Source organism: Dama dama, chromosome 20, assembly GCF_033118175.1.
Source record: "Dama dama isolate Ldn47 chromosome 20, ASM3311817v1, whole genome shotgun sequence".
NCBI lineage: Eukaryota > Metazoa > Chordata > Mammalia > Artiodactyla > Cervidae > Dama > Dama dama.
The window spans coordinates 15,924,818-15,936,199 of record NC_083700.1 but is presented as its reverse complement, the minus strand read 5'-3'; the positions used below and the strand labels follow the sequence as shown (position 1 = coordinate 15,936,199).

The 11,382-nt window shown below is 61.8% G+C and overlaps 3 protein-coding genes across 11 annotated transcripts in view; 1 reads left to right on the top strand and 2 right to left on the bottom strand.

The window, feature by feature from the left end:
* The first annotated feature begins 1,556 nt into the window (after positions 1-1,556).
* BGLAP (bone gamma-carboxyglutamate protein) lies at positions 1,557-8,385 on the top strand. 2 transcript variants are annotated; one of them, XM_061120571.1, is made up of 4 exons: positions 1,557-1,696; positions 1,947-1,985; positions 2,184-2,253; positions 8,103-8,385. In XM_061120571.1, exons 1-4 carry the CDS (start codon positions 1,633-1,635, stop codon positions 8,188-8,190), a joined length of 261 nt encoding a protein of 86 aa, XP_060976554.1. In that variant the 5' UTR covers positions 1,557-1,632; the 3' UTR covers positions 8,191-8,385. The 2 variants fall into 2 exon arrangements, with proteins under 2 accessions (XP_060976554.1, XP_060976553.1); XM_061120570.1 differs by lacking the exon at positions 8,103-8,385 and adding an exon at positions 2,406-2,644 and having other exon boundaries at positions 1,558-1,696.
* On the bottom strand, positions 2,745-8,105 carry PAQR6 (progestin and adipoQ receptor family member 6). 5 transcript variants are annotated; one of them, XM_061120558.1, is made up of 8 exons: positions 7,531-8,105; positions 6,019-6,094; positions 5,452-5,579; positions 5,114-5,319; positions 4,871-4,997; positions 4,392-4,488; positions 4,046-4,196; positions 2,745-3,739 (listed from the first exon to the last, which is right to left on the bottom strand). In XM_061120558.1, exons 2-8 carry the CDS (start codon positions 6,067-6,069, stop codon positions 3,465-3,467), a joined length of 1,035 nt encoding a protein of 344 aa, XP_060976541.1. In that variant the 5' UTR covers positions 6,070-6,094; positions 7,531-8,105; the 3' UTR covers positions 2,745-3,464. The 5 variants fall into 5 exon arrangements, with proteins under 5 accessions (XP_060976541.1, XP_060976540.1, XP_060976542.1 ...); XM_061120557.1 differs by lacking the exon at positions 7,531-8,105 and adding an exon at positions 6,704-6,778; XM_061120559.1 differs by lacking the exon at positions 7,531-8,105 and adding an exon at positions 6,452-6,476.
* A 464-nt stretch (positions 8,386-8,849) lies between the features above and the next one.
* Positions 8,850-11,382, bottom strand: part of SMG5 (SMG5 nonsense mediated mRNA decay factor) — a 29,150-nt gene continuing 26,617 nt past the window's right edge. For 3 of the 4 annotated variants that reach the window (XM_061120550.1, XM_061120554.1, XM_061120553.1), the window contains exons 20-22: positions 11,030-11,104; positions 10,458-10,596; positions 8,850-10,276 (exon numbers count right to left, since the gene is read on the bottom strand). In XM_061120550.1, coding sequence (XP_060976533.1) covers positions 10,193-10,276; positions 10,458-10,596; positions 11,030-11,104 — 298 coding nt within the window. In that variant the 3' untranslated portion in view covers positions 8,850-10,192. The other variant, XM_061120552.1, reaches the window with a different exon arrangement.

Genomic DNA, 11,382 nt, shown 5'->3' with positions numbered 1-11,382 from the left:
TCTGTGAGGGTGCTTCTTCCGCCTGGGCCTGTCCCAGGACTCTCCAAGGCCAAGATTCCGCCCTGGACTGGAGTCCTGGCTCCGATTGAGGTCTTGGTTGCAGGGCTGCAAGAGGTCTTGGGGAGGGTGGGTGGAGGCCGTATTTGACCATCATGTACAGAAGGGCTGGGAAGCCCCTTGTCACAGAAACCAGGACCCTTGGGTTCCCTGAGGCCAGGACAAGCCTCTGCGGGGTGTCACTCTGTCCAAGCCAGCCCACCATTGTCTTCCCCTTGGGTTGATTCTGAGACAGGCTCTGTGGTGGGCCTCGGTGGTTGCATCGGTGGGCCCTCCAGAAGGCTGGGACTTTGTCCTCTGGCTCCTCACGCCCCCTCTTCTCCAGCCAGGGCCACAGGGCATCAGGAGAGACTTGGCCAAAGGTGGGGTGGGTGCCTCCTCCAGACCAGAGGGTGAAGGGGTGTATGGGCGAGAGCTTCACCCTCTCTGTGGACAGAGGCCTGGTTGGTCTGTCTAGGAGCACCAGGGACACTTGGGAGATGTCAGGGTGGTCCCTCTTCACAGACGCCTCCCCCTAAGTTGAGCCCAGTGACTCCTCTCTCCTGGAGGTATCCAAACACCCAGCCACAGGTGGGGGTGGGTCAGCAGTGCTGTGTCTGCCAGGTCCCACTCAGTGAGCGGAGGGTGGGTGAGCACACCCCTCTCCTCCAGCCTGAGCTGAGGCAGAAGCAGCTCTCGGGTTTTCCGGCTGGATGTTCTGTCCCTTGGAGGACAGGTCCCCAGGGTTAGCACTGGGGAGGCTGTGAGGGCAGGAAGAGGATGGGGTGGTCAGGAGCCCAGGCGTGCTCTCCATCTTCCTGCCTCTCGCAGACCCTGCGTCCCCACCTGTGAGGGGCACGGGGAAGGAGGTCTTCAGCTTGGGGCCCACCTGGCCGGCGGCAGACAGAAGGGCTGTCCTTAACATCAGGCCTGGCCCCACCAGTGTTGGCTTTTGGCTCTTGGCCCCATGCTGTCCCGACCCCTTCCCCTGTCCTGATGCCCAGGGCCCGCACAGAGCCGAGCCAGGCCCCCCGCTGTCGAGGCCTCTCTGGGACAGGGCTCCTCGGGGTGAATGAGGGCATCTGTCTGCAGGCCCGCCCTCCCTGGGGTTTGGCTCCTGCCCATGGGGCCAACGGTGGAAATCACAGTCTGAGAGGCTGCAGCCCAACTCCACGCGATTCTATTTTAGACCCCCAGCCCCCCTTACTCTCTAGGCTCCCCACCCTCCCCTCCCAGCCTGCCCCACTGATGGCTCAAACCGAGGCTGGGGCTCAGAGGGAGAGTAGGGTTTGGGGACCTGGGGCGACCCCGCGGGGAGGAGCTGGGGACCGTCTCTGGAGGCTGGCAGTCTCAGATTGAGGCAAACCCTCCTCCATCACTCCCGGGGCCTGCCCAGAGAGCCACAGCTCCAACCACAACCTCCTTTGGGGTTTGGCCGACAGAGCTGAGGCGGATGAGCCCCAAACAGCCCTGGCAGGCTCCCCCGTGACCCGCCCGCACCCCTGCCTCTGGGGCACAGCCCAGAGGGTATAAAACAGCGCTGGAGGCCGGGAGAAGCAGACTGGCCGAGTCCACGCAGCCGCTGCCAGACACACCATGAGAGCCCTCGTGCTCCTCGCCCTGCTGGCCCTGGCCACGCTCTGCCTCGCTGGTCTGGCAGGTGAGTGCCCCGGCCCACGCAGACCCAGCCCGTGGGCTCCGGGAGAGGAAGCACCATGGCCGCACCTCTCCTCACCCTTTCTGCTGGCTGGCCCTGACAGTCTCACTAGCTTTCTGTAGTCTCAGTCCATTTGCCCCCACTTCTCTCCTTGAGGAGGAAGAGGAGGGAAGAGCAAGCTGCCAGAGGCCAGGGGTGGGTGGGGAGGGCCCTAGGGATGAGCAGGGGTGAACTGGGCTCCTTTTCCTTGCAGATGCAAAGCCCGGTGATGCAGAGTCCGGCAAAGGCGCAGGTATGAAGTGGGCCGGACGGGGGCTATGCCCCGTATCCCCAAGGGTGCTGCCCACTCCCAGCACCCGCTCTTATCCCGTCCCCGAGTCCCACTCTCCCCTCCTGCTCCCTCCCATCTGGCTCTCAGGAAGGCCAGCCTGCTCCTCACCTTATCCACCCAAACTGGGAGCCCCCTGACCCCTGCCCCTGTGCTCCACAGCCTTCGTGTCCAAGCAGGAGGGCAGCGAGGTGGTGAAGAGACTCAGGCGCTACCTGGATCCTGGGTTGGGGTGAGCGGAGGGGAGGTGCTGGGCCAAGGTCCTGCATCTGCAGGGTGGGCTGGGAGGCGCGGCCGCTGTGGGGGGCCCTGGAGCCCCAAGTGCAGTGGGGGGAGGGGCAGGCATTTGGCATGGAGGCTGATGCCAGTGTGGTGGGTTCTCAGAGCCCCAGCCCCCTACCCAGATCCGCTGGAGCCCAAGAGGGAGGTGTGTGAGCTCAACCCTGACTGTGACGAGCTAGCTGACCACATCGGCTTCCAGGAGGCCTACCGGCGCTTCTACGGCCCGGTCTAGAGCTCGCAGCCCTGCCGACCTGGCTGGCAGCCCCCAGCTCTGGCTTCTCTCCAGGACCCCTCCCCTCCCCATCATCCCCGCTGCTCTAGAATAAACTCCAGAAGAGGAATTGGGGCTCTGGTTCTTTGTCCATCTGTGGAGCATGAGGAGGAGGCGCTGGGATGATGGGGAGTGGAGCCAGAGGTTTTACCTTTTTCAGTCCCAGAAAGTGTTTCCCAAAATCTGTTGTTGATTTATTTATTTATCCCTGCCTCATTCCAGAAGCATTGAAGGTAGCTTCCTAAAGTCTAGCTAGGGTTCTCCTCTCTAGCCCAGCACCCTTCCCCCACCTCAACCCACTGCCTCATCTGTGACACACCCAAACAGGCCAGATCCCAGAGGCCTGGATACAGAGTCCACGGTTGTGACCAGGACAGATGCCCTCACTGCCACAGGCCAAGAACTGCCGGCGGCCAGTGCTGCCTGGTTTGGGGATAGGGGCACGAGCGGGCCTCCCAGCCGGGTTAACAAGCATTCAGGGTGGGCCTGGGTTAGTCATGTTAGTTCTTCCCTGGGCTGCGCAGAAATTCCAGGAGCACCAGAAATGGGACCAGATAAAAGGACCCAGCACCTCCCCACCCCTGCCTTCGATGGCAGGTCGGGCAGCTCCAGCCTGGACACATGCACCTCCCCTCTCAGACCCTCAGCACTTCCCAACCCCATCAAGAGCCCCCTCCTTGAGCCTCCTGCTCGTTCCCAGCCTCCCAGGCCCCCTCCTCGCCTCTGTCTTCTCAGCTCCCTTCTCACCTCCACGCCGCTCTGTCCTCAGCCACTCTTGCTTCCAGGCTCAGATGTGCCCCCAGCTTATCAGGCCTGAGTCTGGGCTCCTCCCCTACATGAGGGCCTGCCTGGCCTCTGCCTCTTTCCAGGGCAGACTCAGAGCTGGGGCCTCACTGCAGTTTGGCCTTTGTACTCGCCTCCAGTGAGCCACCTTGCAGCAGAGGGCATGTACTGGGGGCCCGAAATAGGGAAGCTGTGAAAGCGGCAATGATGAGCAAGTTCCCGGCCACTGCCAAGCCCAGAGTGGCCACCGTGCCTGCCAGGCCTAGGGGTGGTTCCTGTGTGGCCAGCCAGGCTCGGCGAGATCCCATATCAGTCAGCACCGCCTCCAGCTGAAAGTGTGTGCCCAGCACTGCACAGATGTGGAATAGCTGGTGGCTGTGGCCTGTGGGGAGGGTGGGCAGGTGAGGACACATACCCCATCCCCAGGGCTCCCCCACTCGTCCTGTGATCTATGGCGAGCATCCCATCATCTGGGCCTGCTACTCCCCTGGAACTGGGAGTAACAAACCCAGGGTTTCTTAAGGTTCCCGGAGTTACCAGCAACTGAGTGAGCTGCTATTCACAGCCCCTGGCATACGTGGTTTTGCTGTTAACCTGAGGGCCTTGCCAGGAACACTGCTCAGTTCACTCAGGGCTCTGGGGAGCTGTCTCCCTGACCCCTCCCGGGCCAGGCCAGGTCTGCGCTCACCGATGTAATCAAAGCGTCCTGGTGCCAGCCGCTCAGGCAGATGAGAGGCAAAGAGGAAGCCAGTGAGCAGCGCACAGAAGAGGTGGTAGCCGTGGCTGGTGCTCAGCGCCTCCTGCCCACAGCTGTGGCCCCTGCCCCAGCACAGTCCCAGCTGGCAAAGGAAAAGCAGGGCTGGTGGGGAGGGGCTTTGGGGCCGGACATCATGTGTCTGGGATCTGGTGAGGACTGGGGGGTGCACAGCGGGACTGGATGCTGGGCTAGGAGGGGGGGTGGCAGGGCTGGGGTCAGGGCTCGAGGGGGCGGGACTGGGCACTGTGAGGGTCAGGACAGGAAAGCAGAGCCTTACCCGATAGAAAAGCGGGAGGTTGTCGAACAGAAAGGGATAGACGAAGGCGGCCGAGCGGAGGATCTTACTGAGCCCAGGGCTTTCTAGCTCTGGGAACCTGGGAGGCAAGAGGGAAAGTCTGGTTACCATCACTATGCTGGGATGGGGGAGAGGGGAGGACAGGGGACCTTTGGCCACCATGGAATGTCAGTGCGGCCTAGTGGCTTTGAACGCCCTTAGGCCACATAACTCCTCTCTAAGTTACAGCTGTAACGGGGATAGACACGTGCTGCTTAGGTCGCTGCGGGAGAGAGTGAGCCGGGGTGGTGCTGGGCACAGGCTCTGGGCACACTGGGTCCTCAATAAACGGCCCCACAGCCATTAGCTTTGTTCGGGAGCAGTGGGGCGCAGGCACACCCAGCCGTCCTGGGTGCCCAAGTGTTTGTGGGCGCCCTGTTCTGCCCCTCCGCCTTCCCCTTCACCACTGGCCAAGAACCCACCGGGAGTAGCAGGAGAGGCCGGTGCACAGGAAAGAATTGAGTGCGGCGGCGGGCACAAAGAGCTGGTGCAGGCGGCTGTGCAGCCAGGAGGCCGGCATGGAGTAGGCGGCATAGGGGAAGGCGCAGCCTGGGGGCGGGGCGGGGCAGGAGCTGAGGCCCCGCCCCAGGACCCCCGTGCCGCACCCCCGCCCTGCCCGCAACGGCCCTCCCCCTGCCCGCTGCGGCCGGCCGCCGGGGGCTCACCCAGGCTGTAGAGGCTGAGCGCGCCGTAGTCCAGGAAGTAGCAGATGTGACGCACGCGGGGCGACATGGAGCTGAAGGTGTGCGCGCAGCACGACGCAAACGGGTAGAGGCAGGCGGGCAGCAGGAAGACGAGCAGCGGCCAGTGGTAGGGCTCCGACCGGAAGCCCAGGCCTCCCGCCAGCGCCACGAGGCGCCACAGGAAGTACCTGCGGCGGGCACGTGCTCAGGCCACCGGAGCCCCGGCGACTCCCACTGCGGCCCGTGGGCTTGGGCGGTACTGGCCCGCCTGAGCACCCCCTTGAGCTCGAGGCCCAAGCCTGGGACAGAGCCTCCCTCACCAGGTGGGCAGGAAGTGAGTCCAGATGTTGACGGTCTCGTTGGTCATCTGGAAAGAGCTGAGGACACAGTCCAAGGCCGAGCTGGTGGGGCGGCGGTAGCCAGACATGATACCATCTTCCCAGAACACCTAGGGTAGTGGGTGGGGGTGGGGAGAAGAGGAGAGTCACTGTGCTCCACCCTTTCTCTCCGAGAGAGATCTCTGGAAGCAGGGTTGAAGGGAATGGTCTGGAGATCACCATGGCGCCAAAGCCAAACTAAATCCAACCCCATCTCACCACAGGTTCCAGTACCCAGAGAGCAGGTGAGAAACAAGAGGCAGAGGAAGGGGACAAGATGGGGTTGGGAGTCTGTGGACACGTGGCCCTCTGAGGCTGGGGACTCTGGATAAAGCAGCGTTCTGGGCTCCAGGAAGCAGGTCACAAACCCTGTTCCTTAAAGAACAGGAGTCCCACACCAAAATGACAGGGTTAAGAGGTAGCTTGTTGCAAAGCTTTCTGCACTTGCACAAAGAGAAGCACCTCTGCCCAGCCAGCGCCCTGGGAGGTAGGAGTTGGTGAATCCCTCACCCTGGGGACCTGGTGGACTCGAAGGAGCTGGGGCAGCTTGAGACTGAGCATGGTGGCCCGGCACCTCCACGTTGACCTGAAGACAAAGGGCAGAGGGGAATTAGGTGTCTGCGCCCATCCATGGGTCCCTTTTCACCCAGGCCCAGGCTGGACCCCTGGACCCTGAGTCCCAGGGTGGGCTTTGTACAGGCACGCATGCAGTGGTGGCTGGCCACCAAGCTGCTTCCTTCAGGCCTGGGGAGGCTCTCCCAGCTTCCCCGGTGGTCATCACCCCAGCCCCTCCTCAGCCTAACCTGGGGGCACTCAGTTCCCCCATGGAGGGGTACTGATCCATCAAGGAGTGGAATGGCCTCCTCAGCCAGAAGGCTGCCTCAGGAACCCTGGATCCAAGCCCCTAGCCCCAGATTTCTGTCCCAGAAGAACCCTGACTTACAGAGGACAGCACAGAGACAGCCCAGGCACACCACCACCACCGCTGCTGCCGCCAGAAAGCCCCTTGGCCCCCAGTGCCTGGGCTGAGCACAGAAAACTCAGGGAGCTTAGGGAGAATTCTGGGAGAGGCCAGATGCCCACTGGTGGGACAAGGCATTAGGGGGAAGCCTAGCTCTTCGGCGACTACACTTGCACCCCCGGGGGTGTTCCGGGTCCCTGTCCCGCCTGAGCCCCGCGCCCTTCAGCCTCAGACCTGTGTGCTGCCTCCGGGTGGCTGCGGCTCTACTGCCCCGCCCGCCTCCCGGCTGCCTCTCCCAGGCACATTCCTTGGCACAAGTGGAGGGGCTGGGCCACCAGGGTGGGTGGAACTGCCTTGGGAGGAGGGAAAACAGGACACCCCGCCCACCTCTCCAGGCCCAAACTTTCCAGCCCAGACCCACCCCTCTTCCTGCCGCTGCTGCTTTGCCTGCTGTTTGCGCCTCACACACTCCGGGCCTTACACAGCCAGCCCGAACCCCGAGCCTCTGCCCTTGAGCTGGGTGCCGGGGACCCTGCTGGACCCAAGGCAGATCTGGCCCCTAGTCTGCTCCCCGGCTGAGTTTTAAGGTAGATGACCCCGGGAATTACGGGGCCATCCAGTGCTTAGATGTCCCCGGTGGGCTACAGTCCCTGGGGCCACAAAGAGTCGGACACAACTGAAGTGACCTAGCATGCCAGTGATTAGGACTCCGTGTTTTCACCGCCGAGGGCCTGGGTTCCATCCTTGGTCCGGGAACTAAGACCCCACAAACCTCGGAACGCATCCAAAAAACTACCCGAGATAGATGAGCAACCCCTCCCAAGAGGGGGATGGGGGTGTCCTGACCTACCCTGAGTGCAGCCCAGCTATTTCGGGGAGGGGTGGACCAGGACGATGCTGGGGTCTAGCTCCCCTGGGGTCCCCCCCTCAGCACTAGGGTCAGGTCTCTGGAGTAGTCAGCTGTAGCCAAGGAAATGGGGGGGGGGGGGGTGCAGCTGGAGCAGGTGTGTTGCCTCTGGTCCCCCAGATTGGGAGTCTTGGCCCCAGGTGAGTTTCCTTACCCAGAGCTTGACGGGTGCTCCTAAGCCAGAGGGTCGGTAGGCCCCGGGCTCCACGGGCGGAGTCCCTGGCTCTCGCCAGCAGGGCCAACGGGAGGGAGAGGAGTGGCAGGCAGGCAGGCCAGGCCTGGGCGGGGTGTGGGAGACAAAGGGGAGCAGGGAAACAATCCTAGCCTTGTCCAGCCTTCAGGGAGCAGCGCAGGGTGGCCCAGCCCCATTAGCAGGCAGCTCGCTCGGCCTCCAGCACACAGCCAGCCCCTCCAGCTTGACCCCACCCCACTGAGAGCAGACTGGCCGGAAGAGGCCCAGGCCCTAGCCAGGAGGCAGCCAGGGCGGTATGGAGTGACCCCTCAGCCCAGGCTGCCCCACGGCTCCAGGCTCTCCCAGCAGTTGAGGATGGAGGACTCTGCCTTAGGCTGGGCAGAGGAATCCCAACCCCCTTTGGATTTTCCAAAATCACTTCTCACTGTGCTTTGCTGCCTTAGTGCCCGGCACTGGACAGAATTCAGAGCAAATGCATTTGGTAAATGTTGGTTTAAACCACAAGGGGTTCACCAAGCTTCTCCATTCCCCAGACACACTAGAGGTGTCAATCCTAGTGAAGGGACAGGTGATGAAGACTCAAGAGGCTGGTTTCAAGATTCACCCTCATCTCTCCTGTGAGGAGGCTTCTCCTTGATTCAGAGGACCCAGCTGAAGACCACCAACCGCCCCCAGGCTGTCACCTTCAAAACAGTTAACCCTTGAACATGGGTGTGAACTGCATTTATAAACAATTTTTCACTAAATATGTACTCAGTGCAACATGGCCCATGTTTGAATCATGGGTGTGAAACTGAATACAAAAAGCCAACAGGATAGTCATGTGCAGATGTCTGACTATATGGGGGGGTCAGCGCCCTAAAGCCGCATATTGTTCAGTCATCTGTATAGCCTTTACCTATCAGCCTTGGTCTTCCCTGGTGGCTTGGCAGTAAAGAATCTGCCTGCAATGCAGGAGACCTGGGTTTGATCCCTGGCTCAGGAAATGGCAATCCACTCCAGTATTCTTGCCTAGAGAATTCCACGGACAGGCTACAGTCCATTAAGTCACAAGAATCGGACACAACTGAGCGATTAACACATCACCCTTGTGAAGGCACCAGCTCAGGGCAGTCAGTGAACTTCACAGCTGTCAAAACCGCTTCTGGAGTTTGTGTTTCAATTGCTGGTTTCTTGCTTCAACTGGGCCACATCAAAGAAACCTTTCCAAGCTGCCATTTCAGCCTGTAATCTCTCCCATGTCCCAATAAAACTGTAGAGAAAGGCACCAGGAGACAGGGAGGGCTTCAGGGGGTCTTTATTAAGTGATGCTTTAGTCTCAAGTCTCTGCCAGGGACTGGAAGTGGGAGTGATCCCACCCCCCCTAGGCTGTCCCAGACTTGCCTTCTTAGAGGAAGGATGCAGGAAGCCTGCTGTCCCCTGAGAACAGCCTGGGAAGCTGGGCTAGCGCTGGGGTGGGGTACAGCAGAGCTGAGACCCCCCCGACCCTCAACTCCCAGCCCACGCTACATATGCAGCCCGAGGTGGGAGAGGCAGAGGCAATCCTGGCCAAAGCCTCCCTTGCACAGCCCCACTCTTGTGGCTCCACTCACTGCCCTGAGCTATTCATGATCTCTGCTCTCACATTCACCTTGACACTCCAAAAGCTAGCCCCACGCTCAGCTCCTCCAGGCCTTCAGTCCTGGGGAAGGACAGTAGGGAAGCCCACCAGGGCAGAGGGCACCCAGCCAGGCAACTTCAAGGGGCCTCTCCTTCCTGCTGCCCATCTGAGTGCAGGCCCCTCCCTCGACAGTAAGCGGGGTGGTGGCCTCAAACTTGGCCCCCCTCTCCTCTTTCTGGCGTCCCACTCTGTCCCAGCCCAGAGCACAAAGCTCAGTGACCAGGGGCTGGGGGGCACGGGAGCCCTCCCTGGCATACAGGCCAGACTGCCTGCGCTGCTGCAGGCCTCCTCCCTGCATGGGAAGCTAGCAGAGGGGAGGCAGGAAACGAGCGGGGCAACGGTGTGCAGCCCCTGCAGCAGCAGGAGGGGTCCCAGCCCTGCCCTGCTCGGTGCCAGCAGCTCCAGGCCCCTCTTCCTTAAGAGTCCCCAAGGCTCCAGAGCTGCCCGTCCCTGCAAAGGGGAACGAGAGGGGTGGGTGGTCCTTGAGGAGAGGAAGGGTCTGCAGAGAACCACCCAGACACCCGTTGTTACCCAACTCTGCCCCAGGCCCCGAGGGCCCCAACTCCCGGCGCCACCCACCCCGCGTCTTGGGTGAGGAAGCGCCCCTTCTGCTGTCCCTTCCCCTCAGAGGTCCAGGAACCACTCCAATGAAACAGACGCCGCACCTGCCACCTGCCCCTGGGGAAAGCAGGGGGCTGAGGCAGGAAGGCTGGCTGGGCGCCCACAGGCCTCTCCTGCTCCAAGCACTTTCCTTGCTTTCCTGACGTCGTCTTGGCAACAGGGGGACCCCGCCCTCCCAGCTGGCTCCTGGGCCCTCCCTGCAGCCCGTGTGCAGCTGGGCTTCCTTCCTGCGTGCGTGCGTGAGTCTGCGTGTGGTGGGGTGACTACAGGTGGCGGTCCTGGCTGCCAGGGAGGGCAGGAGAGATCTGGAGTCAGCCCCGCTGCAGGGCCCGGGGGTCAGTCTCAGCCAATCTCCTTCCACTGCTTGTAGAAGTCCAGAACATTCTTGATGTCCACACTGGCATGTGCAGCGGCCTGCAAGGCTGCCTGTGGAATTGGGGGAAGGACAGATGGAGGAGGGCCTGACCTCCTAAATTACGGGACAAGTCGTTGAGGGGCTGGGGAAGGGGTGGTGGAAGAGGAAAAGGGCAGCTGCCTGGTCTGAGGGCGTCAACTTCGGTACCTCTTCCCCATTCCACTCTTACCCGCACATCACCCCGTGACCCACCTGCATAGCGCCTGAGAGCGTGCTAGGGTTGTCCAGTGGAAGGCCTGTGATGATGGTCACCATGCCACTTGGGTCCTCCTCACCTGCCCCCTGAGCCAGAGTCAGCTGTTTGCAGCTGTCCAAGATCTTATAGAGTGTCCTGGAGCGGGAAGGGGAGGGGGAGGAGGGCTAAGTCCCAGCATTAGCACAACCTGAATACCAGATCCCCAGGGCACAGGGGAAGCTGGGATGAGGAGGGGCCCAGGAGACAGCGAGAGCTATCAGGCAGCTTGGAGCAGTGGCTTCTGGAAGCTGGCCTGGAGGCTATGCTCCAGGAACTAGGCAAAGATACGGTGAGGGAGGGCCCTGAGCCCAAGGATCTCAGGGCCGCAGGGGCTCCAGAGCTGGAGTGACTTCTCACTCCCTCTAGGGTGAGATCTGCAGAGGCACCTGGCAGGCTGAGCCTGGCCTCAGGCTGGTCCTGCTGCCTGTGACTGTGACTCTGGCCCTATCCCTCTCTCCTGGGGCATGCCCACAGAGGAGCAAGGTGGGCAGCGTATCTGGGGTTCTAGGGGCGCAGGCGGAAATGTTACCAGGCATCAGCATCCTGCCTCTTCAGCTTATGCCGCTCGAAGCTCTTCCCCACCTCTCTCTGGCAGCGAATGTACCTGCAGGGAGACGGGAAAGTGGCAGTGGCGGGGGCAGGAGTGGGGGGGGTGCCCAGCTCACACAAAGTGGGCCCTTGTGGCAGAGACCCCGTGTCAAGGGAGGGGAAGGGGCGTCTCCTACGTCACAGGCCCGTCTGGAGCCATTCTAAGTGGCTCCCCAGCTGCTGAGCCCTGCTTGTTCCTCCTCCTGATAACATCACTTCTTTGGTTCCTCCCTGGGGAGGAGCTGGATCGGGAGAAGCAGCGGATGCTTTTCAAGTCAGCGCTTCTGGAGACAA